This window comes from Cetorhinus maximus, chromosome 8 (assembly GCF_964194155.1).
Source record: "Cetorhinus maximus chromosome 8, sCetMax3.hap1.1, whole genome shotgun sequence".
Taxonomy (NCBI): Eukaryota; Metazoa; Chordata; class Chondrichthyes; order Lamniformes; family Cetorhinidae; genus Cetorhinus; species Cetorhinus maximus.
The window spans coordinates 63,580,916-63,605,284 of NC_135886.1; the positions used below are offsets into that span (position 1 = coordinate 63,580,916).

General features: G+C 45.2%; 1 protein-coding gene across 1 annotated transcript in view; it reads left to right on the forward strand.

The window, feature by feature from the left end:
- The first annotated feature begins 1,829 nt into the window (after positions 1 to 1,829).
- The window catches only part of LOC144683671 (serine/threonine-protein kinase 26), a 109,516-nt gene continuing 86,976 nt past the window's right edge, over positions 1,830 to 24,369 (forward strand). Inside the window, exon 1 of the mRNA XM_078546929.1 lies at positions 1,830 to 2,302. Coding sequence (XP_078403055.1) covers positions 2,261 to 2,302 — 42 coding nt within the window. The 5' untranslated portion in view covers positions 1,830 to 2,260. The remainder of the gene's footprint in view (positions 2,303 to 24,369) is intronic.

Below are 24,369 nucleotides of genomic sequence, written 5' to 3' on the forward strand. Positions count from 1 at the left end.
ATTGCATTTTGGGCAGGACAGCTGAGCTATTTTGGAGAAAAGAAATTCCGAATCTGAAATAAAAAAATGCTGGAAATCCTCAGCAGGTCAGGCAGCAACCATGGAGAGAGAAACAGAGTTAATGTTTCAGGTCTGTGACCTTTCGTCAGAAATGGAAAATTTAGAAATGTAACAGGTTTTAAACAAGCATAGAGACAGGGGAAGGGGGCAAATTCCAAGCATCCACAGGATTGTACTTTTGTAAAGGGAAATCCTTTTTAGTTATGTGGCATTCCAGGAATTTTAACTGTTATTTTGAGGATTACATTCCACATTCCCATTCATCTGTAATTAAGCCCACTGCTTTAGTAATTGAATAATTCAAGTTCATTTTTTTATTACAAGGGTTTACAGGATTTTAAATCTTTTCTCGGGGGAGTGGTGTGTGGATCGTGTTAGCAATTCTCTCCATTTTCCAAGAAAATTATGATTTTGAGTGCAGTTTTGGCAGATACCAGCTTTGTGATCGCACTCGCACGCCTCAATAGGCTAGACATTCAAGGCTTGCATCAGAGACTCGAACATGTCGTATGTGTTCAGGCTCCAGTGTAATACTGAGAGAGTGCCGCACTGTTGGTTGTTCTGTCTCTCAAATGAGACTTTAAGTCTGCCCTCAGGTGGATGTACAAGACCCTGTGTGGCCCTGTTCGAAAGAAGAGCAGCGGAGTCACCCCTGGTGCCCTGGCTAATATCTATCCCTCAATCAACATCACTAACAGCAGAATATCACATTTGTGGGATCTTGCTGTGTGCAAATTGGCTGCCATGTTTCCAACATTCCAACAGTAACCACACTTCAAAAAGTAATTGGTTGTAATGTGCTCTTGAATGTACTGAGACTGGGAAAGGTGCTATATAACTGCACGTCTTTCTCTCTATTTGATGTCATTGAAATTGAAGAATTTATTGGACAGTGATGTGACCATTGTAAATTTGACAAATAAAAAAGCAGGGAACTACTGGGTCATAACACTCCTAACCCGAAAGCTTCAGATAGATAGATCTGTAGGATTTAAGACATCAAGGAAAGTTAATACTAATTGATCATTTATGCCTCAGATTAATGTAGGGTTGCCAACTGTGATTAAATGTATTCCTGGAGGTTTCATCACATGACGTGCCCCCACACTCCAGTCATTAGTCAACCAACACATTCATCCTTGTGACGCACTGCCTTCCTATGCCAATTGGAAAGCAAAAAGACTCATTACCCAACTGGATGATGCTTGACTGTCAGCCAAACAGCCCTTTTTCAACATGTTTATATCTGGTAAAGAGAAATGTTTAAAGAAAATGACAAAAACAATCTTTTAATGCCCCAATGATTTTTCCCCAGAGTGGCACACAGCAGTGTCCTGGAGGTTGATCGTCAATTCCTGGAGACTCCAGGCCAATCCTGGAGGGTTGGCAACCCCACATCAATGTTACAGATCAATCGAGTATTGCATTTCCTGTAAATGCCTCACTCCCATGCTTTTCATTGCAAAACGAAAGCAATTATTGCCACCATTGTTTCTACGTTTCAATGGCATCATTTGGCAATTTAATAATCAGTGCTGGCTTTACAGTAATTTACTTCAAAACTTTAATGCAGACTTTTTTTCAGAAAAAAAAGTTATTTTAAGAAGGATTTGAGGTTGGAACTGTAGATTGCAGTCGTACTGAGGTTAGTAGCGAATGCTGATGAGAGAGGGAGGAGTAAGGTTGAGCTCCAGTTACTGGGGAAGATCTGAGTTTGGAAAGTGACCTCGCGGTGACGTGACTTGAGTATGCAACTCCACCCAACACACACACACAAGGCAGCTAGAGTCAGGGCCCAAACATGGCGTTACAGCACTGGGGGAGAGGAGAAGGTGATGGGAAAATAAAGACCATGTAAACACTCACCAGTCACCTCCTTAAACCAGAGGGAGAGCGAGTGTCTGCCAAGCATTAGTGCAAGTTATGCAGTAGGAGGCAGCAAAAAAAAGTTACAGCAAAGTTTTGCAAAGGAGAGACTTAAAGGCGTTATATTAACGCAGGGGAGGAGGTGTTTTGTACGGAAGCAGTACGGAGAGAGTTAACTTGCTGTCTGTCCTGTAACTTTAGCCGTGATCTCCTTTTCTCCTTGGACTTTTAAGAGCCGGGGCTGCGGGGACCAGGAGCTGCTCCGGGGGAGAGAGAGAGAGACTTCCTCATCGCGACACCGTGCTGGGAGTGACTTGTTTCAAGGTGTCGGATCATGGCACATTCGCCAGTGGCAGTGCAAGTTCCAGGAATGCAGGTAAGGCCCTGAGCTTTCGGACACAGAAACTTCCTGGTGTGCCTGAAACTTCACGCCCAGCTGTAACAACAACTTGGCAATTTCCTTCCCTCTCTCCCGATCACTTCCTTTCTGACTCCCACACTCGCCCCCCTTCCGCACCCCCCCGGCTCCTTGCCCGCTTCTTCCCCCTTGCGTTGCTCTCTCTGTCCCACTCCAACCCTCTCTTCCCCACCCCCCACCCTTTCCAATTTCCAGGAGCTGGGCTGGCTGGCTGCTTTGCTCTTTTGTTTTGGCAGTTTTGCACCAGCACTCCCACCTTGAGAAGCAGGTAATGCCAGTTATCGAGGTGTTGTCACTCCGAGCTCTGCTGTCTGTTTTGCTGCTGCCCTGTGCAAATGTGTCCTGGTGCCTTGTTGGCACTGCCCTTTGTCAAGGTGCCAGTCTTGGCTCAGTCGGTGGCACTCTCGGCTCCTGGGATAAAGGTTTTGGGTTCAGATCCCATTCCAGAGACTTGAGTTCCTGAACAAGGCTGACATTCCCATAAGGGCCATTAAGCCCACTAGGCTGGATGTGAAAAATCCCATGGTGTTATTTGAAGAAAAGCAGGGATGCTCTCCCTGGTGCCCTTCATGGTCAAAACTCATACCCCAATATTACTAAAAAGATGGCCTGGTCATTGTGGATGCCACAATTGCTGTGTGTAAATTGTCTTGTGCACCAGTTTTTAGTTCTTTCTGTTCCTGCACACACAAATCCCTTGGCTCGTCTGAAGCTCCTGATCCCCCAGCACTAAAAAAGTTTCCCATTTGCCTGTCCCTGAATCACAGTACAAGGTGTTGCGCTGTCAATCTGGGTGGCCTTTGAGCCCAGTTTGCAGGGGTGAAAGGTCAGAGTAATATTCCAGTGGGCCGATCAATCCATTCTCCTACTGTCCACTACGGGATTAAAAATGGGAAGTTTGCATTGGAATGAGTTATGAACGAGTCACTGGTGGACCTGACCCAGCAGAATAATGTCAGATACTCCCAGAGTCAGGTATTGATACAACAGGCACTCTGAGGGCAGGGTCAGTCCGCCCCCATTGCTACCTTCACACATGATCTGAACTACTGCTCCCCCCTCATCTCCTGATCTGAATGTCTCCCCCCTCACTCTCTGACCTCAGTTACTCCCCCCTCACTCTCTGACCACAGTTACTCCCCCCTCACTCTCTGACCTCAGTTACTCCCCCCTCACTCTCTGACCACAGTTACTCCCCCCTCACTCTCTGACCACAGTTACTCCCCCCTCACTCTCTGACTACAGTTACTCCCCCCTCACTCTCTGATCTCAGTTACTCCCCCCTCACTCTCTGACCTCAGTTACTCCCCCCTCACTCTCTGACCTCAGTTACTCCCCCCTCACTCTCTGACCTCAGTTACAGCCCCCTGCCTCCCTGCCCTCAGTTACTCCCCCCTCACTCCCTGCCCTCAGTTACTGCCCCCTCACTCCCTGATCTCAGTTACTGCCCCCTCACTCCCTGCCCTCAGTTACTGCCCCCTCACTTCCTGCCCTCAGTTACTGCCCCCTCACTCCCTGCCCTCAGTTACTGCCCCCTCACTCCCTGACCTCAGTTACTGCCCCCTCACTCCCTGACCTCAGTTACTGCCCCCTCACTCCCTGACCTCAGTTACTGCCCCCTCACTCCCTGACCTCAGTTACTGCCCCTCACTCCCTGACCTCAGTTACTGCCCCCTCACTCCCTGACCTCAGTTACTGCCCCCTCACTCCCTGACCTCAGTTACTGCCCCCTCACTCCCTGACCTCAGTTACTGCCCCCTCACTCCCTGACCTCAGTTACTGCTTCCTCACTCCCTGATCTCAGTTGCTCCCCCTCACTCCCTGACCTGAATCACTCCCTGACCTGAATCACTCCCTGACCTGAATCACTCCCTGACCTGAATCACTCCCCTCTCCCCACCCCACGACCTGAGATACCCTCTCCCCCTCACCGCAAGATCTGAAATACTCTCTTGCCTGTATCCTGTGATCTGAAAGGTACATTCAACCTGAACTAACTGTTACCGATGGCGCCACTCATGGCTTAGCAATTGTACTCTTGCCTTGGGATCAGATGGTCAGAGATTCCGTTCCTGATCCGGTGATTTGAGCATAAAATCCAGGCCGACTCTGATGGAGCCCTGCACTACAAACCGAGGCCCCGCCTGCCCTCTCAGGTGGATGTAAAACATCCCATGACACTATTTCAGAGAAGAGCAGGGGTGTTATCCCTGGTGTTCTGTCAATATTTAGCCCTCGTTCAACATCACGAAAACAGATTATCTGGCCATTGATCTTGTTATTTGTGGGAGCTTGCTGTGTGCAAATTGGCTGCTGCCTTTCCTGCATTACAACAACCATGACACTTCAAATGTGCTTCATTGGACGTAAAATGCTTTTGGGATGTCCTGACCATGAAAGGCGCTATATAAATGCAGTCTTTTGAACACAGCAGCAATGCAAATGAACCAGGAGGTGCAGTTTGAAGTTATTGCATATGTTTGCTTACCTGGGTTTGGTTAAAGACCTGCGAAATGCTGATGTGGGGAAGGAGAATGTGCCTCACCTTTAGCCTCCTTCTTCTGCAGTTGTATTTGCATAATATGGGCCTGGTCCATCTTTTGCTGTTGCTTTGAATACACCCACACACAGCTCAGACAGGACAATGCTGACAAGGTACATCTGCTACACTGCCAGTGATCTGTTACCTGGTGACTGCAGAACAGGAAGAGCAAGGTGACTTTTAAAACCATTCATGTCACCTTGACTCTGCTACCTGAGACCCTCCCCTGCCCCCATACAGGAAGGGATTATATTTACCTAACCTTTTTTCATACCTCTGAAGTATTGCAGCTTGTTTTCATACAGAGTACGGAAGGTGCAATGGTGTTATGGGGCATACAGACCAGATTTACTGCTGTCACAATTAAAAATGGCTGGTGTGTAAATGGCCTATTCAATCCCCCTCTGCCTTCATATGGATTGCCTACAGTTCCATTAAGGGCAAATCTGGTCAGTCAGACTGTCCAAATCATTTTTAACATGTCTTCCACCACTCCGAGTCAGAAAGTTTGAATCCCACTTCAGATACGGTACATGAGCACATAATCCAGGCTGACACTCCTGTGCAGTATTGAGGGAATGCTGCACTGTCGGAGGTGATGTTAAACCGAGACATCATCATCCCTTTCAGATGGATGTAAAAGATCCCATTGTATAACTTACAGAGTAGCACAGGAGTTTTCCCCAGTGTCGTGGCTAATATTCATTCCTTGACTAATATCACTAAAACAGATGATTTAGTCATTACTGCATTGCTGTTTGTGGGAGCTTTGCTGTGCGCAAATTGGCTTCTGACATTGCAACAGTGACCACACTTCAAAAAAAGTACTTAGTAAGTTAAGCACTTTGGGACAGGAAGCCGTGACAGGTGCTATAGAAATGGCCCTTGTTTTACAAGTTGGTCGATCACCACCTTGCTCCTGGTACATCCTCTGTGGTTAAAAGCTGGATCTGAATGCTAGGCCTGTTTGCAGACTGACTGGTGATTCCACTCTCTTCGGGACAATTCCTGAAAAGCTATCAAACGTTCAGCAGAGACTAGGTTACGGACACACAGCTTTAAGATTGATCACACTGATATTGACAAGGAAAAGCTTTACTGTAGATGAAACAAATAATTTTATATAAGAAAAAACATGCACTGAATCTGGAACTCGCCAAAGTTGAATACAGTCCCTTGCATGGAAATTCCACTTCTGTATGAGTCATGTCTCTGAACCTGCTGTCAACCTCACTCTATTAAATGAGCTGTATCCTTTGCAACTGTTAAACCTGCTCACTAATGCTGATGAAGAGTCATACGGACTCAAAACGTTAACTGTATTCCTCTCAGCAGATGCTGTCAGACTTACTGAGTTTTCCCAGCTATTTTTATTTTTGTTTCAGATTTCCAGCATCTGCAGTATTTTGCTTTTATATCACTAATGCTCAGTTTGGTTCTACCATCACCACTCACCTCCTGACTTCATTCCAGCCTTGGTTCAAACATGGACAAAAGAGCTGAACTCCAGAGGTGAGGTGAGAGTGACTGCCCTTGACATCAAGGCAGCATTTGACCACATCAAGGAGCCCTAGCAAAGCCATGGGAATTTGGCAGCAGTGGGGGAACTCTCTGCTGGTTGGAGTCATACCTAGCACAAAGGAAGATGGTTGTGGTTTGTTGGAGGTCAATCACCTCAGCTCCAGGACATCACTGCAGGAGTTCCTCAGGGTAGTGTCCTAGGCCTAACCATCTTCAGCTGCTTCTTCATTGACCTTCCTTCCATCATAAGGACAGTCTGCAGTCATCAGTAAACATTCCCACCAATGTTCAGCACCATTCGTGACTCCCCAGATACTGAAGCAGTCCGTGTTCATATGTAGCAAGACCTGAACAATATCCAGGCTTGGGCTGATGGCAGTAATATTTATGCCATACAAGTGCCAAGCAATTACAATTGCCAACAAGAGAGAATCCAATCATCTCACCTTGACATTCAATGGCATTACTATTGCTGAATCCCCCACTATCAACATCCTGAGGGTTACCATTGACCAGAAACTGAACTGTATTAGCCATATAAATACTGTGGCTACAAGACCAAGTGAGAGGCTAGGAACCCTGTGGCAAGTAACTCACCTCCCCAAAGCCTGTCCACCATCTACAAGGCACAAGTCAGGAGTGTGATGGAATACTCCCCACTTGCCTGGATGAGTGCAGCTCCAACAACACTTGAAAAGCTCAACACCATCCAGGACAAAGCAGCCCGCTTGATTGGCACCCCATCCACCACCTTCAACATCCACTCCCTCCACCACTGACGCACAGTGGCAGCAGTGTGTACCATCTACAAGATGCACTGCAGCAACTCACCAAGGCTCCTTAGACAGCACCTTCCACATCCACTACTATCTAGAAGGACAAGGGCAGCAGTTTCATGGAAACACAGCAACCCTCAAGTTCCCGTCTATTCACACACCATCCTGACTTGGAACTATATTGCTGTTCCTTCACTGTCGTGGGATTAAAATCCTGGAATTCCCATCCTAACAGCACTGTGGGTGTACTTACACCACAGGGACTGCAGTGGTTCAAAAAGGTGGCTAACCACCACATTCTCAAGGGCAATCAGGGATGGCAATAATTATTGACCCTTGCAGCAATGCCCAAATCCAGTTAATGAATTAAAAGAAACTGTAGCATATTAACTGGAGTGTTGATCAATGAACCTTATTTCTTATCGTTTGTGCACATGTTATAACACATCATCAGTGGCATTGCTAACAGTGCGTCAGGGCAAGCCTGTATTGTAACAGAGGGCTGTTATCAATAGTGTGATTGTTTAATTGCAAAAGTTACAGCAGGTCGGGACTATGTGTATATGTCGATCTCTCATGTCCCTGCCTCGAGTGAGATAGTCTTTCCGCCCCCGTGGGATTACTTTGATCCTGGTTTTTAAAATTCTCATCTTGTGTTTAAATTGCTACATGGTCTTGGCCCCTCCCTATCTCTGTACAGCCCTGCGAGAACTCTGTATTGTCTAGTTTTGGCCTCTTGGGCGTCCCTGATCTCCTTTGCCACTGATTGCCATGTTTTCATCTGTCTAAATCCTCGGCTCTGGAATTCACCTCTCCACCTTGCTCTCACCTTTTAAGAGGCTGCTCAAAATTTACCTCTTTCACCACCTTCTGAGCTGTCCTAAAGAATCCTCCTATGGCTCAGTGTCAATATTTATCTTTTGCTCTCCCGTGAAGCATCTTGGGATGATTTACTACATTAAAGGCAGTGTATAAATGTTTGTATTCATGGGCTTTGTTAACCATCTTGATTATCATCCAAGAATATCAGTCTTATAAACACAAAGACTGGATTAGAGGTACCAAGAGGTCACTCACTACCTGATCCCTGTAAAGTCTGGTTCAGTGTTCCTTTGATGTTAGGTATTATTTGTTAATTGGTGCTGTTACTGGCTCAGTCTGAGCTAACCTGCCATTAGTGCAGAGGAACACATTCTAGCACACACCAACAGGAAGCTGTATGCTTCATTGACCCAGGAAGTAACCTCAGCAAATCGTGACAGCAAAATACCCATGACACCAAAATAAAACTAGTTTCCAAACTTAAACCTAATGCTTTGTATCTGATTCTTAACATATCAGCTGAGGCTGGAACCAGTGCCTTTTTACTTTATATGGCAGGCAACTGGTTTAACCATTCACACCAGATCTAGCTGGATCACATAGTGCACCATTGGGTCCTGCTCTCAGCTTCCAAAACCGGTCACTATTCCAGGGTCATGCAGAATGCAAAGATAACCCCCTGGCTTCTTTCCTCTACTGCAAAGTATCTTCTTAAATCGCTCCCCTATCTCCTCCACCCTCGCCTCTAACAAGTGCCAGGAATTCATGGACATCTTTGTTACTAAGATCAAAGCTATCCAATCAACTGCCTGTCCCTTCCCCTAGCCCACCAGACCAAACTTCCTCTAATATTCCCGACTGCTTTGTTCCTGAACTCGCATCTTTCTCTTGTTTCTCATCTCTCTCCCCTCGTACCCTCCCTGAGCTCATCTTGTCCATGAGACCCACTTCCTACTCTTTTGATCCTGTTCCCACTGAACTGCTGACTACACAATTTCCCTTCTCAGTCTGCATGTTAGCTGATATTGTTAACAGCCCCCACCCCTTCAAGTCTGCCGTCATCATCCTCTCAAAAAACTCAACCTTGACTCCTCCGTCTTTGCAAACTACCAACCTTCTTTTTCTCTCCAAAGACCTCTCCAAAGATATTGTCACCTCTCAAATCCATTCCTATCTTCCCTTAACTCCATGTTTGAATGCCTCCAATCAGGCTTCTGCCTCTGCCAAAGTACTGAAATGGTTCAAAGTCACAAATGGCTGTGACTGTGGGCAGTGGTAAACTATTCCTCATCCTTCATGGCAGGCTTGCAGCCTTTGACACGGCTGACTAACCATCCTCCTCCAACGCCTCTCCACTGTTGTCCAGGTGGGTGGGATTGCTCTCACCTGGTTCCATTCTTATCAATCTAATCGTAGTTAGAGATTCACTTGTAATGGCTTCTCTTCCTGCTCCCACACCGTTACCTCTGCTGATCCCCAAGGGTCAATCTTTGGCCCCCTCCTGCTTTACATCTACATGCTGCACCTCAGCAATGCCATCCGTAAACACAGCGTTATTTCTACATGTACCCTGGTGGTACCCAGCTCTACCTCAGCATGACCTCTCTCGACTCCTCCATTGTCACAAAATTATCAGTTTGCTTATCCGCGATCCAGTACTGGATGAGCAGAAATTTCCTCCAATTAAATATTGGGAAGACTGAAGCCATTGTCTTCAGCTCCCATTATAGATTCCATTTCCTGCTGACCTCATCCCTCTCTCTGGCAACAGTGTGTGGATGACCCAGACTGTTTGCAACTTGTAATATTTAACCCTGAGATTAGCTCCTGATCACATATCTACACTATCACTAACACTACTTATTTCCACCTCCATAACATTGCTGACTCCTCCCCTGCTTCAGCTCACCTGCTGAAACCTTCATCCATGCCTTCATTACCTGTAGACTTGACTGTTCTAACATATCCTGGTTGGTCTCCCACATTATACCCTCTTCAAACTTGAGATCATCCAGAACTCTGCTGGCTGTGTCCTTATTCACATCAAGTCCATGTGCTTGCTGGCTTCCAGTCATGCAATACCTTGATTTTAAAATTCTCATCGTTGTTTTCAACCTTCCCCATGGCCTCGCCCTCCCTATCTCTGTAATCTCCCTAACTCCACAATCCCCCGACATATCAGTGCATCTCTAATTTTGGCCTCTTGAGACCCCCAATTTTAATCACTCTACCATTGGTGGCCACACCTTCGGTTACTTAGGCCCCAAGCTCAATAATTCCTTCCCTGAACCTCTTCGCCTCTCTAACTTCCTTCAAGTTGCACCTTTAAAACCTAATTCTTTGACCAAGCTTTTGATCATCTGCCCTAATATCGCCTTATGTGTCTGAGTCAAATGCTTCTGTGAAGCATCTTGGGATATTTTATTGCATTAAAGACACGATAAAGAAAAGTTGGTTTTTAAGAGGGAGTGAAAGTACAAAATCCTTTATCAGCAGTACCAAAGTTTTGTTCTTGATCTAAATCTGAAATAAACTTACATTGGCTTCTGGTCCAGAAATGTCTATAATTCAAAGTTCTCATCCTTGAGTTCAAATCCCTCCATGGCCTCAACCCCTCCATAACCTGAACCATGCAACCCTCCTGCAACTCCATGCTGTCCACATCTGGCCCTGTGCAAATGCCCCACTTCATTTGCCCCACCATTGGTGACTGTCCCTCCAACTGCTAAAACCATTAGCTCTAGAATTCCCATCCTAACCCTCTGCACCTTTATCTCTCTCTGCTGCTTTAAGATGCTCTGTAAAACCTAGCTCTTTGCAAGCTTTTGGTCATCCATCCTCATATTTCCTTATGTGGCTTGATGTCAGATTGTTTTTGTTAACGCTCTTGTGAAATGCCTTGCAAGGTTTTACTACATTAAAGGTGCTATATAAATGCAAGCTGTTGTTGCTGGCTTTAGCCCGACACTTCCGGTAGAGGCAAAGAGAACTTTGGTAAAAAGTAGCTGTAACCGGAACAGTAGATCATGTGATTCACACCTTGCACCCTCCATAAACCTGAACTCACCCAAAACCCTGCTGCCTTACCCTAACTTGCACCAAGCCTTGTTCACCTATCACTGCTGTGCTCACTCCCTTACATTGTTGCCCGGTCCACTAACACCTCAAATTTAAAATGCTCATCCTTGTGTTTAAGGCCCTCCATGGTCCCACACCTCTCTCTCTCAAGCCTCCTTCAGTCCTACCAGCCTTTGAGATATCTGTGCTCCTCTAATTCTGGCCCCAATTTTAATTGATTCACCATTGATGGCCATGCCTTCAGTTACCGAGGCCTTGAGCTCTGGGATTCCCTACAGCTCTCTACCTTTCTACCTTTCATCATCCCTTTAAGACATTTCTTAAAACCTACCTCTTTGATCAAGCTTTAGATAATTTGCCCTAATACCTCCATATATTTCTTGGTGTCAAATTCTGTTTGCTGTCACTCCTGTCAAGTGCCTTGGGAGGTTTTGCTGTGTTGGCAGCACTGTACGAATACAAGTTGACTGGAAATTACTCTCCCAATAAGTTCCCAGTAAGGATGCCCTGTAAGGTCTGGGTGAAACAGGTGGATGTTGGGACAGTCTTGTTTAAACTAGTGCGAGGTCCTAAGTTTCTCCACTGGTGTTAATTGCAATTTTTCATACTATATTTTAAAGCTCTTTCTCCAAAGATTTACCTGTTAACCAGTGATGCTGGTAGCCAGCCCCCTATCCCCAGGCTGCTGTTAATGAACCATGTATTTAACTATGACACTGAGCCCTGTTTTACTTGTACATCTCTGAGGGGGAAAGGCTTCACCTTCACTGGACATCTTTCTCTTGAGAAACCAACAGTGCTGAAGAGGTTGGTGCCCAGGAACCTGGGCGTGATTCTGTAGCCAGGCACTCTGTGGCACAACAAGTTGGTACAACATTTTATGGAACATATTGGGTCTTGTACAAGCATGTCTGTCACTCTCCACATGTCACATTTCGTTACCATAGAAACAGATTTTTTATTGCCAATGGTTGATCTGGAATCTGAAATTTAAAAGGAGCAAAGCTGCAATAAAGAAAAGAAAGGCTGTCATTTCTATATCACCATAGAAAAGTTACGGTGCAGAAAGAGGCCATTCGGCCCATCGTGTCTCTGCTGGCCAGAAAGAGAAAAAGAAACAAGCACCTTCCATGACCTCAGGTCATTCTAACTGCTTTTGTGGTCACTGTTTAGTGCAGGAAATACTGCAGCCAATTTACGCACAAGTGCTCACAAACAGCCATAGTCACAGCCTCTCCCCCCACCCCCCCCACCTTAAACCAGCTTATATTTCACCCCTCTCCTAATATTACTCAGTTCTGTTGAAGGGTCATGAGGACTCGAAACGTCAACTCTTTTCTTCTCCGCTGATGCTGCCAGACCTGCTGAGTTTTTCCAGGTAATTCTGTTTTTGTATCAGTTTTTAGTGATGTTTATGTAAGGATAAATGTTGACCCAGAACATCAGGAGAACTCTCCTGTTCATCTTCAAAATAGCACCGTAGGATCTTTTACATCCACCTGAGAGGGCAGAAGGGGACTTGGTTTACGAAGGTGGTCCCTCCAACAGTGCCGCACTCCCTCAGTGCTGCTTTGGAGTATCAGCCCTGATTTTCTGATCAACTCTCAAGAGTGGGACTTGAACCCACGATCTTCTGACTTAGAGACCCTAATCATCTGGATCACAGATCCTGGACAATTTGTTTCTGTTTGTGCTGCTGTATCTTAATCACTAGTTTGAAAATATATTGACCATGGGTTTCTGGAGAGGCAGTTGCAATGAAGCTAGATCCTCTGTTGAGGGAGTCAAGAGCAAGGGGATATCATTTTAAAATTAGAGTTGGACTTGGGAGTGAAATCAGGAAGCTCTATTTCACAAGAAAGAGTTATAAAATGTGGAATTGTCGAAGTACAAATCAGCCTAACTGAATGGTGGAACAGGCTTGAGGGGTTGAATGGCTCCTTCATTTCCAATGTTTCCTGGTGCTATTTGGCAGATAAACCCTCAGTCACAAGGCCTAGATCAGTTACTATCAACAACTTGAATGTATGCACAGTTCAATCGACTGAAGCATCGTCCTTGAGGATTTCAGGAGTGACACCTACATGATGAACAAAGACCAGCAGCTAGGCAGCACTCTAACCTCAGGGTCCATAGGTTGTTGTTTCATCCCCAGTCCGAAGACTTGGGCATCAAAATAAAGGGGAGTGCTGCACTGTCAAGAGGTGTATGTCTTCAAATGAGTAGCTCAAAGGTTAGCATCTTAAAAACTGCAAGCATGCTCCCAGCACACTCCATCTCGAGCAATTCCATTAGCTTATTAGGAGAAGTGATCTAATTTCAGAACACTGCATGATGGGTCATGTAAAGCATATTTCATTAACAAGAATTAAATGTAAATTTATAGGCATCCGTGTCACTCTAGATGGTGCCGATTCCTTGGTGACGCATCGACATTGATATCTGCTTGTTAGATCTTTAGTGGATTACTTGGATGTGAGGTTTTGCACTCTTTTCGGAAGTATTTTGTATGACGAGACCAGCAGGGCTGTTCATTCTATCAGTAAAAATAGTGTAACGTGCAGAACCCATCCATGGATGGGACTTGTACCAACAAACAGTCAATTGCACACATTAGGTAAGATTAGTTTATGACAAATAGTTGTGGCATTCTAAAATTAATTAATGTCATTACTATTGTGCGAGTCTGGGCAACAGTGAATCCATACTGTACTCAAAGACTTTGATTTTTGGATATTCAAGTTCCTTTTGTTACATGTTAAATGAAGGTCCTTCAATAACAACTTTTATCTATTTGGCACCTTTAACATAACAAAACGCCTCACAGCACTTCACAGGAGCATTATAAAACAAAGTTAGACATCGAACTAGGTAGGGATCTTTTTGATGGTTAAGTCTGTCTAGCTATTTCTCCAGGGTCTGTGTCATACGTCTTCTTAGCTTCATTGCATATGGTAGGACTGTAGACCTGTACAGCTTGCCTAGACCATCATGTTGGCCAAGGGGTGTGGGCATTTGATTTGTTGACACTGAGGTCAGTGTAAAAAGCACACAGCCTCTTTTAATGTACCACAGCTGCTGAAATGCATCCACTGAAATAGCGGTGTGTTTTACTAGATTCTTGATGAATTTACCAAAGTTTCTGATACCCAGACGTAATTAGATAGGATTGACAATATGGATGCGGGTCGTTCAGCTCAAGCAGTTTATGTTGGTGTTTATTCTGCACATGAGCAATAATCCTGTAATCTCATGTTCCTGCCCTGTTCCCAGATTCCTTCAACCTCTTTCCTGCAACCACCTCTCTAACCTATTCTTAATTTCTTTCTTTGTCAAAATTTACTTTATATAGCACCTTTCATGACGGGCTGGGGTTGGGGGGTGATGGGCATCCCAAACCAGTTTACAGCCAATGAAGTGCTTTTTAAGTGTTGTTATTATTGTAATATAGGAAACAAGGCAGGCAGTTTGTGCAGAAACAGTAATGAGTTAATGTTTTTGTCTCCATTAAGTGTCTGCCCTTGTTCTCCCCGCTTATGAATTTTACTTAGCTCTTGGGCTGCCCCAGGGCTGGAACAGATACAGTGGTCTCCTGTGACATAAACCTCTATTGTATCACCTGCATGTCTGTGCTGAGCTTTTGAAGTTGAAATGTAAATGCCAGACATGAGAATCAAAGTTTTAAACTTCTGATTTTCCAACAATCCCGATTCTGTCTTCAGGTATGATCCTGAGCAGCTTGAGAACTGCTATTTTGGTTCTCCTTGCTACTCCCACTCTGACCATTGCTCTCTGCTGCTCTTTTAACCAAGCTCCGTGCAAACTGGGAAATCTATCTCGTCTTTCTCCTGGGCACTCTGCTGTTAATTGATTTCAATAGCTTCATTCCTCAGCAGATCTTCCCATTTTGGTTGCTTTTTATTCCCATTCCTCCTCCTTGTTTGTGCATATTCATGGATATGCACTGATGTTCCAACTCTTGTGTCACCGCTTACTTAACTGTGTTCAAACCCTTCTGTTCTTTTTCTGCCTTGTCATCTCCTTGCTTGGTTGCGGTGATTTTGGGGTATTGCAGTGCAGCTGTTGTCTTAGTTTCTCAACCAGTTCGTTTCCTGGCCATTAGTTGGTGACAGGATTCTATCTCCTCTTTTGTCCATTTGCTCTGTCCTTTTGAGGAGTGTGCTCACCTTCCAGTCTACAGTACTGATGAACAAGCCTACACCCAAACACAAACTGGAGGTTGGGTTCACTCCCTGTTCAAGAGCTCATTCTACCCCCTTTTAAAACCCAAACTGCAAGCTGTCTAAGGTGTGGTTACACAAGCTTTATTCCAGATAGATGGAGTTTTCCTTCACTCAGGAACTTCTCATCTCCCTTGCTGAACATCTTTTGAAGATCTTTGTAAACTGACTGCTTCATGGAACAAGGCAGTAAGTGTGTCAGTAGATAGATTACCAGATATAGAACAGGAGTTTTATTTCTAAGCTGGGGGAGGGGAGCAGGGTTAATAATGCTGAATAGTGAAATGCATGTTAGCTGTCTTGTCTTTATTCGGTTATCTTCCAAACTGTTTAGTCACAGGCTTAAAGAGGTACGGTAGCATAGTTGTTATGTTACTGGAACAGTAATCCAGAGGCCCAGACGAATAATCTGGAAAAGTGAGTTCAAATCCCACAATGGCAGCAGGGAATTTTAAATTCAGTTAATTTAAAAAATCAGGAATTAATAAACTCAGTAATGGTGATCACAAAACTACCAGATTGTTCTAAAAACCCATCTGCTTTACTAATGTCCTTTAGGGAAGGGAATCTGCCATCCTTATCCAGTCTGGCCTACATGCGTCTCCAGACCCATAGCAATATGGTCGACTCTTAACTGTCCCCCTGAAATGGCCTAGCAAGCCACTCAGCTGTATGAAAGAAAACAGCTCACCACCACCTTCTCAAGGGCAATTAGGGATGGGCAATAAATATTTGCCAACAAAACCCAGATCCCATGAATGAATTTTAAAAAGAGCCATCGCTTGCTACTTGCAACCAGATGTTAACCTTTAACTAACTGGTGCAGTGTAAGATGGCACCCGTTTCCCCAGTCAGCTGAGACCTGTGCAGTTCAGTCCCTGCCATAGTAACTGCTCCCACATGCCAGGTTCAGAATGTGCATGTTTATCATTGGTCAAAAGCTTGACTTGGCTCTCCGCTGGTATGAAATGTCTAATTCAGGTTACAGGTTGGTGGAGCTGGTGATCTGGATCCTAGAATGCCAAGCTGTATGGCCCATGACACTCTTCTTTGCCTCTAAACTAGCACTTTTCCACACTCTCTCTAAAGATTCTTTGCCAAAGAGAGAAGTCTTTCAAATAGCTGCTGTGGGGCAAGTACTTTCACCTTCCGTCTGTCTTGGTGTTAAGTAGTTGGTTGTAATTGAGTCAAAGCTAAATTGGGCGTAACTGGATCTTCACATTCTGGAGCTGCCAAACCAGCCACGCTCAGAGCAGTGATGTAGCCACCATTTAACGTCCTTGTGGGATTTGTCTGGTTTACCAAGTAATGACGAGAAAGGAACAGCTAATCTTAAGTCAGGCATGTGGCTTCCAAGCTACCAGTCCTCCACATGTTTACTCATGGGCTGGTTTCTGGGCTTCACGGTGTCCTGGCCTGGCCCTACTGTTGATATTGGTGATGGTCTCTGCATTGTCCTAGCAAATTACTCAATTAGGCAAACAGTAACCATGATAAAGATGGCCCAGTGACACCTTGGAGCAACCATGGCTGGACAATAAGTGTGGCCTTGCTAGAGGACACCCGTACTCTAAGAACAAATGTGTAAATAAATAATTGTATGGAAGTCTTAGCAACTTTGAATGAAGTTTCTGATTCGTTCATGAGGACAGGACACCAAATATACTTTCAGTTACTTGGGAGTAAATTTAATGTAAAAAAATTTGCTTATGGTACAGGATGGGAGATTTATTATGTTGTATTAAATGTACATTTAGAACATATTATGTAGTTCAGTGTACTTCCCCCATTACTGTACAACCAAGGTAAGAATGTGAATTTCTCTAGCTCCTCCCACAATTTCAACATTTCGTAAAACAGTTCACAATCAATGAAGCTTAACTGAGGCATGGTCAATATTGTAATGTGGGGAATGCAGCAGCCAATTTACGCACAGCAAGATCCCACTAACAGCAATGTATTAATGACTGGATGATCTGTCTCATTGCTGTCGGTTGAGGAACAGCTTCTAGCTAGGACATTGGGGAAATCCTCCCTGCTCTTTTTCAAATATTGGGGTTAATTCACCCAGCTCACAACAAATTCACTTAAAAACAAAACCAGCCTGCCATCATCAACCAACGGTCGAGAACTTGGAAAGGTTTTGTTGAGTTTCGGAAACTTTTCAGCCAGGATTGTGGTTGATGGCAATCTTCACACACAGCAAGACCATGGGAGGTTAGAAGCCCCTGGAGGAAGAGCCACAGAATGATAGAAATTTACATCCGCCTGAGCGGGCAAACCGGGCCTCAGTTTATCGTCTCACCCAAAAGATGGCACCTCTAACAGTGCAGCACTCCCTCGGGAATGTACTAAATTATGTTCTCAAGTTTCCGGAGTGGGACTTGAACCTACAACCTCCTGACTCGGAGGCAAGAAAATTATCCACTGAGCCACAACTGACATATAAATTTAGCCATTGTAAATGATTGTGCCGCTATATAGTTGTAGCATTGAGCTGTGTAACAACAGAGATGGTTTCACCCTATTAGTTGCTTTAGAAATCTGTCGCGCATTGGCGTTCAAAAGGGGGTCTGAAAGAATAGACGTTAGATTGTTTGTTAGCATGTCGTCAGATTTCTGTGTTCCTCTGTAAAAGTTCTTCTGCTTAACAACGGTTTTTGTATTTGGATGCATGGTGCTTCCTGAGATTAGTACAAAGCACTATATAAATTCAAGCCTCCTTTTCGGTGCTGTGTTTATTTTTACATTTTGCATTAAATGAGATATTTTCTGTTATAGTTTTAAACAGGCTTTCAGAAGTTAGGACAAGGAGTCCCCAAGATTGCTTCTGTGTTTCTCCAAGTGGTCACATAGGTTGGACAGCTACCTCGTGAGCTATCTGAACTGTTCAGTTCTGGGCACCACGCCTCAGGAAAGCTATAGTATCCGACATCTTGAATGGGTGTAGCGCAGTTTCACCAGAATAATGCTGAGGTGGAATGTGTTAAATCATGAGGCCAGATTGTGTAAACTTACCTTGTGTTCCTTGGAGGATAGGAAAATGAGCGGGTGAGCCAATTGAGGTGTTTAAAATGTTAAAAGGGTTTTGTAGGGGGACCGAGAGACTGTTTCCTCTAGTACAAGAGTTAGTAACAAAGCTTAAAAATTGGAGCCAAGGAATTAAGGAGGGAAATCAGGAAGTACTTTTTCACACAATGGCTAACGGAAATCTGGAACTTTTTCTCTCAAAGTCCTGTGGACACTGAGGGACAAATGAAGCTTTCAAGGCACGAAAAAGAAATAGAAAGACTTGCATTTATATGGCATTTTCATGACCACCATATGTGTCAAAGTGCTTTAGAGCCAATGAAGCACCTGTTGAAGTGTGGTCACTGTTGTAATCAAGGAAACGCGGCAACTAACTTGGTGCTCCACAAGCTCCCACAAACAGCAATGTGACAATGACCAGATGATCTGTTTTTTTCCGATGTTGATTGATGGAATGGTATTGGCCAGGACACGAGGTCGATAAATTGGTTACCTCTAGACTCGACTATTCCAATGCACTCCTGGCTGGTCTCCCACATTCTATCCTTCATGAACTTGAGGACATCCAAAACTCTGCTGCCCATATCTTAACGTGCAGCAAGTCCCATTCCCCTATCACCCCTGCACTCATTGACCTACTTGGTGAATGGTCAAATAATATCTTGATTTTAAAATTCTTATCTTTGTTTTCAAATCCCTCCATGGCCTTACCCTTCCCTCTCTGTAATCTCCTCCAACTCCACAACCTTCTGAGTTATCTTCACTCCTCTAATTCTGGCCTCTTGTGAAACACCAATTGCTCCACCATTGGTGGCCGTGCCTTCTATTGCCTAAGCCCCAAGCTCTGGAATTTCCTCTCTATACCTCTCCGCCACTCTACCTGACTTTCCTCCTTTAAGTCACTTATTCGAACCTACCACCATGACCAAGCTTTTGGTCATCTGATCTAATAGGTGTGCTTTGGTGTCATACTTAGATTTATAAAGCTCCTGTGAAGTAGCTTCGGAGGATTAATTATGTTAAAGGTGCTACAGAAGTACAAGTTGTTTTTGATTTCAATCAGTTAAGGTTGTCAAAGGATGTAGAGCTAAGGTGAATAAATGGAGCTGAATTGGAGATTAGTTGGGATCTGATTGAATGGTGGAACAAGCTGGAGGTATCGAGTGGGCCTGCTGTTCCTTTCTGAAGTTGTTAGTTGACAATTGATAATTGGGTTATACTTTCAAAGAGCTAGCACAGCCATGATGGGCCTAATGGCTGCGTTCTGTGCTGTGAGACTCTATAGTGTGCAACACACATAGGCCTGTTTTTTTGTAAAATGCCTGTTTGTAATCTAGAATGAAACCAGAGATGAGTTGCAGTTTTATACAGCAAGTTGAGAAACCGGGTTTGTCCATCATAGAGCAGAGAAGGTTAAGGAGCGATTTAAGTATGAGGGTTTTGATCGAGTAGGCAGGAGAAACTGCACAGGTGAGAGGGTCAATAACCAGGGGACAGTGATTTGAGAAAGTCGATAGAAGCAGTGGGAAGCTGAGAAATGTTTGTAGTATGTTCTGTTTTCAGATATACAAAAAGTCACTTGGTAGTGCAAAATTGAATATGACTGAAAAGAGGGGCATGTTAAAATTCTCATCCTAGTTTTCAGATCCCTCTATGGCCTTGCCCCTCTCTATCTCTGTAATCTTCCCCAAACCCACAACCCTCCTTGCACTCATCAGGACAAATGCAAGAATGCCAAATTTCAAATGATCTCAACAATTTATACCACAGGAGGAAAGGGTGCTGATTGGTTGGCAAATTGACTCCAATTGGCTGAGGTATTGCCATGGTGAAGGCAACGGTAATTCAAAAAAGGCACAAGGCTTGGACATATTCCTTTTGTATGCAGAGAACGGGTCCCTGTGTATGAATGTATGTCGCTTCTAGCAAGCAGAGATGAGCCACGTTCCAAGCTCGACTGATTATCTTAAATTGGTTGTTAGCGTAACATGCATGCCGGATTGTTCAGCAGGTGCTACCGAATTGTGAATCACATCTAACGGTAGACATTTTGTTTTGGGTTTTGCAAGCACGCAAGTACAGCCTGTATGCTATTCGATCGTTTGAAATTTGGCATTCTTATGTTTGTCCTGATGAGTACGAGATGAAAAGCTTCAGCAACATGTCTCTCTTAACAGCAATATTCATGTTCTGATCTGGAATGCACTGCCTGAAAAAGTGTTGAAAGCAGATTGAATAGTAACTCCCAAAAGGGAATTGTATAAATATTTGTAAAGGGAAAGATTTTCAGGGCTATGAGAAAGGACAGAGGAATTGGACTAATTAGATACCTCTTTCACAGAGCTGGCACATGCATGATGGGCTGAATGGCCTTCTTCCATGGTCCAGAGGCTTCTAATCCCCTGTAGTATTACTGTGTTTGAAAGCTGCCAGTGACCACGATTCTGAAAGTGAGCTGAAAAGTTTCCAAAACTTGAAACAAAATCCTTCTGAGTTCTTGGCTGTTGATTGATGATGGCGGGATGTTTTTTTTTAAGTGAATTTGCTGAGAGCTGGGTCAATTAACTCCATTTTTGGAAAGGCAGTTGATGTGTCAAGAATGTGACTTCAAATATCGGAACTCCCAGCACTGAGCGTGGGATGGAAGCACAGTATTCACCCAGCATTCAGTTGTCCATGGGGGTACACAGCGGCACCTTCAGGGGACTTATCATGATCAATTATCTCTCTAAGTATTTCGCTACAATGCACTTGGGGAGCTGGAGAATGAAATGAACCCTTCCTGACTCTCCAACCTGTTTGAGGGAGAACTTGCATTGTTGTGACATGTTGCTGTGTCTTCAAGATGTCTTGAAACGCTTTGCAACCAATGAATAGCTAAAAAGGCAGCCTTCCCACCTTGTTAAGGAATTGGAAACATTTCTCTCCCCCTGTTTTGTGTTAAACGCATTGACAAAGCAGCTCTTTTGCTTCAGGTAGGGAACATCTACATTTGGAATGTAGCAAAGGAAATGGCCAGTCAGGGAGTCGGTGACATCATCAGGGAAATGAGGATCGGATAAAAACATCCCTGTTTTAGCAACATTTGTTAATGAAAGAGTCCAGTGTAACAAGCCTGCCATCTTATTTATTTGCAAAGGGCACAGGACTGCCTTTGAATATTTCGGGTAAAGGACTGCAGCAGATGCTGTAAAAGCACTTGTGTTCAGGGAGGGTGTGGCCATCCGAGCCCTGCCAACTCGTGTGATTGAAGACATTACATTGAGGCCCTTGTGATAGTTCAAAGCACGTTCCTCGTGTTAATGTTGCAATTGCGGTGACAATAGCGTTAATGATCTGGTGGCTGAGAGCAGCTGATACCACTTGGCGAAGGGTTAGGGCACATATATAAGAAGCAGTTTCCACCTGTGAAGGGGGAGGCTGTGGGAATGGGAAATGTGGTCTGCACTTGGGTTTCTTTGCAAAACCCAGTAAAACAATATGTTGAAGACAGACTAGCTCCAGTTTCTTCCTTTGATAGAAAGATGCTCAGTGAATGAACACCTTGAGCACTGGAAGAATGTAGCCCTGTCACATCACCCTCAGACCTGCTCATGTATTCAGCATCCTCTCAAGCTGTTTTTTTAGCAGCTTGGCAGAGGTCACTTGCACTCACTCCTTGCACATCGGCAATGTGATTTGGCATTCCCAGCGACTTGATTTACCCAATGAAGTAGGCCTGGCGTGAGAGGGCAGCCAGGGTGGGGGAGGGTAGATTTTGGGGCCTGGCATGAGAGGGCAGCCAGGGTGGGGGAGGGTAGATTTTGGGGCCTGGCGTGAGAGGGCAGCCAGGGTGGGGGAGGGTAGATTTTGGGGCCTGGCATGAGAGGGCAGCCAGGGTGGGGGAGGGTAGATTTTGGGGCCTGGCGTGAGAGGGCAGCCAGGGTGGGGGAGGGTAGATTTTGGGGCCTAGTGTGAGAGAGCAGCCAGGGTTGGGGAGGGTAGATTTTGGGGCCTGGTGTGAGAGGGCAGCCAGGGTGGGGGAGGATAGATTTTGGGGCCTAGTGTGAGAGGGCAGCCAGGGTGGGGGAGGGTAGATTTTGGGGTCTGGTGTGAGAGGGCAGCCAGGGTGGGGGAGGATAGATTTTGGGGCCTAGTGTGAGAGGGCAGCCAGGGTGGGGGAGGGTAGATTTTGGGGTCTGGTGTGAGAGGGCAGCCAGGGTGGGGGAGGGTAGATTTTGGGGCCTAGTGTGAGAGGGCAGCCAGGGTGGGGGAGGGTAGATTTTGGGGTCTGGTGTGAGAGGGCAGCCAGGGTGGGGGAGGGTAGATTTTGGGGCCTAGTGTGAGAGGGCAGCCAGGGTGGGGGAGGGTAGATTTTGGGGCCTGGCGTGAGAGGGCAGCCAGGGTGGGGGAGGGTAGATTTTGGGGACTAGAGTGAGAGGGCAGCCAGGGTGGGGGAGGGTAGATTTTGGGGCCTGGCGTGAGAGGGCAGCCAAGGAGGCGGGGGGTAGATTTTGGGGCCTGGCTTGAGAGGGCAGCCAAGGTGGGGGAGGGTAGATTTTGGGGCCTGGCGTGAGAGGGCAACCAAGGTGGGGGAGGGTAGATTTTGGGGCCTGGTGTGAGAGGGCAGCCAAGGTGGGGGAGGGTAGATTTTGGGGCCTGGTGTGAGAGGGCAGCCAGGGTGGGGGAGGGTAGATTTTGGGGCATGGTGTGAGAGGGCAGCCAGGGATCAGGAGCCTGGTGTGAGAGAAGTCAGCCAAGGTTGGGGAGGGTTGAACTGGGGCCAGATGAAGGAGAAGGCAGCCAAGGTAGTGGGGTACAATCAGGAAAGGGACAAAAATTAAATGAGGCCATGGGTCTGAAGTAGAGGGTGGGAAGGGTAACCAGCTAGAGGCAAAAAATCAGAGAAAAATTGTACAATGCACAGAGATAATGTTCTCTGTTTCGGGAGCATTAAGTGGCCAGTGATTAATATGTTTTCCCAAAATATGGTAAGAAATAATCACACTGGCTGTCCAGGCTACGGATCCATATTTAAAAACAAAATACTTGATTTGCCACAAGGTAGAATTAGGGCGGAGTTGGGTAAAGGCCAACAACAAAGAGCCAGAAAGACTCAGAATTTGTTCAAATCGCCCCTTCTGATTAAAGAGGTCTGTATGCTGTCAGCTCATTGACTCACCTCGGCTGTGCCCATCATTCCTTATTGTTGCTCCCTTAGAAATAGAATGTAGCACACAGAGTGACAGTGACGCATGCTGACCTGACACACACACATTATAATGAAATGAGATTTGCAAACATATAAAAGATGTATTTATGACCTATCAAACTACTCCTTCCTCAACCTGCCCCATTATGGATGGTGTCTTTCACCAGCAGGGCAGTTGTGAATGACCTCGAAGAATTACTGGATAGGGCTCTACTGTAGCTCTCTGTTTCTGTTTCTGTTATTCAGGCTAGGCCTGTTTTGGATCGATGAGATTTGTATGGTTTTAGCTCCATAGAAACGACCTTCATGAAAGTTATGTCACTGGACTAATAATTCGGAGAATGTGAATTCAAATCCCATCCTGGCAACTTAGCAATTTGAATTCAGTTTAAACAATCTGGTACAAGAAAAAGTGACCAGGAAGATGTTGGACTGTTGCTTAAAAATTCAGTTGATATCCCTTTCGGGAAGAAAACCTGCCACCCTTACCCAGTCTGGGCCTATACGTGACTCCAGTCCAACATGGTTGACTCTTAATAGTGCTTTGAAATGGGCTAGCGAGCCGACTCATTTGTCTCAAACCTCTACCAGTGATTCCAGAAGAAGGCCCACCTTCTCAAGGGCACCAATGCTGGGCACTAAGTGCCAGCCTTGCTACCAAGGCCAGCATTCTAAGAATATAATTTGGATTAAAAAAAGGGAAAATGATTTCTCCTGGAGCAAGGCCTGACCATGGGGAGACTGTCCCTGAGATCTCCATTATGTGAAATGGGCACTTGTGCTTGTACCAAACTCATTTCTGTATTCAAGTATGTGGGAATCCA